This window comes from Eleutherodactylus coqui, chromosome 2 (genome assembly GCF_035609145.1).
Source record: "Eleutherodactylus coqui strain aEleCoq1 chromosome 2, aEleCoq1.hap1, whole genome shotgun sequence".
Lineage (NCBI taxonomy): Eukaryota > Metazoa > Chordata > Amphibia > Anura > Eleutherodactylidae > Eleutherodactylus > Eleutherodactylus coqui.
Genome location: NC_089838.1, coordinates 345,216,766 through 345,220,886, shown reverse-complemented (window position 1 = coordinate 345,220,886; position 4,121 = coordinate 345,216,766). Strand labels below are relative to the sequence as shown.

General features: G+C 45.6%; 1 protein-coding gene across 1 annotated transcript in view; it reads right to left on the bottom strand.

Moving 5' to 3' along the window:
• Positions 1 to 2,807: 2,807 nt before the first annotated feature.
• The window catches only part of ATP1B2 (ATPase Na+/K+ transporting subunit beta 2), a 39,870-nt gene continuing 38,556 nt past the window's right edge, over positions 2,808 to 4,121 (bottom strand). Inside the window, exon 7 of the mRNA XM_066593957.1 lies at positions 2,808 to 3,198. Coding sequence (XP_066450054.1) covers positions 3,037 to 3,198 — 162 coding nt within the window. The 3' untranslated portion in view covers positions 2,808 to 3,036. The remainder of the gene's footprint in view (positions 3,199 to 4,121) is intronic.

Sequence of the window (4,121 nt, the reverse complement as noted above, 5' to 3'; positions counted from 1 at the left end):
TTGATCTTTTACTTAACCCCCGGAGTGCTGCTCTCATACATATCTCCTCTCTGTATATATACTGAGGAGAATCTACCTCACCTCTATGTATATATACTGAGGAGAATCTACCTCACCTCTATGTGTATATACTGAGGAGAATCTACCTCACCTCTATGTGTATATACTGAGGAGAATCTACCTCACCTCTATGTGTATATACTGAGGAGAATCTACCTCACCTCTATGTGTGTATACTGAGGAGAATCTACCTCTCCTCTCTGTGTATATACTGAGGAGAATCTACCTCCCCTTTATGTGTATATACTGAGGAGAATCTACCTCCCCTCTATGTGTATATACTGAGGAGAATCTACCTCACCTCTATGTGTATATACTGAGGAGAATCTACCTCCCCCCCTTTATGTGTATATACTGAGGAGAATCTACCTCCCCTCTATGTGTATATACTGAGGAGAATCTACCTCACCGCTATGTGTATATACTGAGGAGAATCTACCCCCCCCCCTCTATGTGTATATACTGAGGAGAATCTACCTCACCTCTATGTGTATATACTGAGGAGAATCTACCTCACCTCTATGTGTATATACTGAGGAGAATCTACCTCCCTTCTCTGTATATATACTGAGGAGAATCTACCTCCCCTCTATGTGTATATACTGAGGAGAATCTACCCCCCCCCTCTATGAGTATATACTGAGGAGAATTTACCCCCCTCTATGAGTATATACTTAGGAGAACCTACCTCTCCTCTATGTGTATATACTGAGGAGAATCTACCTCTCCTCTCTGTGTATATACTGAGGAGAATCTACTCCCCCTCTGTGTGTATATACTGAGGAAAATCTACTCCCCCTCTGTGTATATATACTGAGGAGAATCCACCTCACCTCTATGTGTATATACTGAGGAGAATCTACCTCCCCTCCATTTTTATTCTGAGGAGAATCTACCTCCCCTCTATGTGTATATACTGAGGAGAATCTACCTCCCCTCTATGGGTATATACTGAGGAGAATCTACCTTACCTCTATGTGTATATACTGAGGAGAATCTACCTTACCTCTATGTGTATATACTGAGGAGAATCTACCTCACCTCTGTGTGTATATACTGAGGAGAATCTACCTCCCCTCTATGTGTATATACTGAGGAGAATCTACCTCACCTCTATGAGTATATACTGAGGAGAATCTACCTCCCCTCTATGTGTATATACTGAGGAGAATCTACCTCCCCTCTCTGTGTATATACTGAGGAGAATCTACCTCACCTCTGTGTGTATATACTGAGGAGAATCTAACTTACCTCTATGAGTATATATTTAAGAGAATCTACCTCACCTCCTATGTGTGTATATACTGAGGAGAATCTACCTGCTCTCTATGTGTATATACTGAGGAGAACCTACCTCCCCTCTGTGTGTATATACTGAGGAGAATCTACCTCCTCTCTATGTGTATATACTGAGGAGAATCTACCTCCCCTCTATGTATGTATATACTGAGGAGAATCTACTCCCCCTCTGTGTGTATATACTGAGGAGAATCTACCTCACCTCTATGTGTATATACTGAGTAGAATCTACCTCACCTCTATGTGTATATACTGAGGAGAACCTACCCGCTCTCTATGTGTATATACTGAGGAGAATCTACCTCACCTCTATGTGTATATACTGAGGAGAATCTACATCACCTCTGTGTGTGTATATACTGAGGAGAATCTACCTCCCCTCTGTATATATTGGTTCTCTGTCTTCCGCTGCCTCTTCCTGCAGAGGTAAGTAGCTCCACTTGATACTTATGGAGGTAAGAATTCCCCTCTCCCCCACCCCCTCAGCAACTGTTGGCCAGAGGTAAGTTGCTCTATTTTGATTTATATTAAAGACCAAAATTGCCCATTCATGTCTAGGGGCGTAAAAAACCTGCTTAAAGGGGTTGTCCCGCGAAACAAAGTGGGTCTATACACTTCTGTATGGCCATATTAATGCACTTTGTAATGTACATCGTGCATTAATTATGAGCCATACAGAAGTTATTCACTTACCTGCTCCGTTGCTGGCGTCCTCGTCTCCATGGTGCCGTCTAATTTTCAGCATCTAATCGCCCGATTAGACGCGCTTGCGCAGTCCGGTCTTCTCCCTTCTGAATGGGGCTGCTCGTGCTGGAGAGCTGTTCCTCGTAGCTCCGCCCCATCACGTGTGCCGATTCCAGCCAATCAGGAGGCTGGAATCGGCAATGGACCGCACAGAAGACCTGCGGTCCACCGTGGGTGAAGATCCCGGCGGCCATCTTCGCAGGGTAAGTAAGAAGTCACCGGAGCGCGGGGATTCGGGTAAGTACTATCCGTTTTTTTTTTTCAACACATGCATCGGGTTTGTCTCGCCCCGAACGGGGGGGCTATTGAAAAAAAAAAAAAAATGTTTCGGCGCGGGACAACCCCTTTAAACCCCAATTCGGCACCTAAACGCGCCGTGACAACAGTGCGCCTCTCTGTTCACTCTTCAGAGTCCTGTGACTTCTCAGGAGGTCCCAGCAGGAACATGGAGTGCAGCAGTAATATATTATATACGGACCTCTCACACAGGATGGAATATTCCGCCGCAGCCTTGTAGAATATGGTGGCCATGAATTACACAGATTCGCACGTCCAATTGAGGATTCTACTATGTTGAAGTCTGGAGTCAGGATATTCCGTCCTGCTGGCTCAGAGCAGGTACTCCCCCCGACTTCCGATGTTCCTGTGACGGGCCCCCCGAAGCAATAAGCAGAGGGGGGATTATAGAAAGGACACCGCTAAGATTAGAAATCCATAAGTGATCTTTAATGGTGCAAGTGTGGAACTGACAAGTCTAATGATTGACATTAAATATATACACACGTTTATATACAGGATGGCGGCACAGGGGCGCTATACAGGGGGGGGGGGGATGACAACACTAGGCGCCTGCAGCAAACAGGTGGCAGCTTTAGCGCAAGGCCTTGGTGGCCGTGACATTCTGCGTGGGACCAAGCGTCATGGAGGTCATGTTTAGGCATCGATCCTCAGTCTGAAGATGACTCGCCCTTGAAACTTGTCCCGCTCGTCCTGATTGTTGATGTTGGCGGCATTGATGCGACACTCCACGTTGTGGTCCATGTTACGCGTCACATTCAGGAACTTTACAGCCACAAATGGCTGAGTGTAGTTTTTCTGTGGGAAGAAGAGAAGATTCTTCAAAAAAAGTCAGGAAACTTAGGCGGGTGGTGGTCAGAATTGGAAGAGTTACAGCCGCAGTGGCCCAGAGTTTGGGGTCCCCTCCAGCACTTTAACATCCATGTTTTATGTATGTCTTGTGTCGTCCTCATGAGTTAGTATTATCTGTAGTATTACCGTTAGCCAGTAGAGCGATGTGTGATTGGTCTCAGTGAGAGAAGCCACGCCATCCTGTAGGTAGGAGACCTTGTAATGGCCAACAAAAATACATGATGTTACTGCAGCTCTCAGGGATCTCACCCCCTTCCTCAGGCTATTGAATGAAACTGGTTTGGATGGCACACAATTATAACATACAGAAGGGGGGGGGGACACATTCCTCTTCATCTAAATAAATCTTCACACACAGAAATTTGAGACTGTTTTTCACTCCAAACTTAAAACAACAAACAAGCAGAAAGGAGACATACATCGTAAATCTGAATCATCATTTTTTTTTTCCTTTTTGCTTTAAAACTTCATAAAAATTCAGAACTTGACTTGTAATAATGTTGCCATCCACTAGGTGGTGCTGCATCTCCTTCCACGTGCAGGTTGAAGGAGAGATAAGACACATCATAAAACTGTCCTGAGCCCAGTGGACTGATTTACGATGTATGTCTCCACTCTGCTTGTCTGTTGTTTTAAGTTTTGATTGAAAAACAGTCTCAAATTTCTGTGTGTGAACATTTATTTAGATCAAGGCGAATGTGTCCTCCCCCCCCCCCTGCATCTGTATGTTATAGTTGGGTGCCAAGCCCTGGGGGACCCCAAGAGGAAGAGGAGTGGGCTGAGGACCGAGACCTGGGGCACCTCAACAGCAAGGGGGAGCAGAGAAGAGGGGGCCAAGGACCAAGCCCTGGGGGACCCCAACAGCAAGG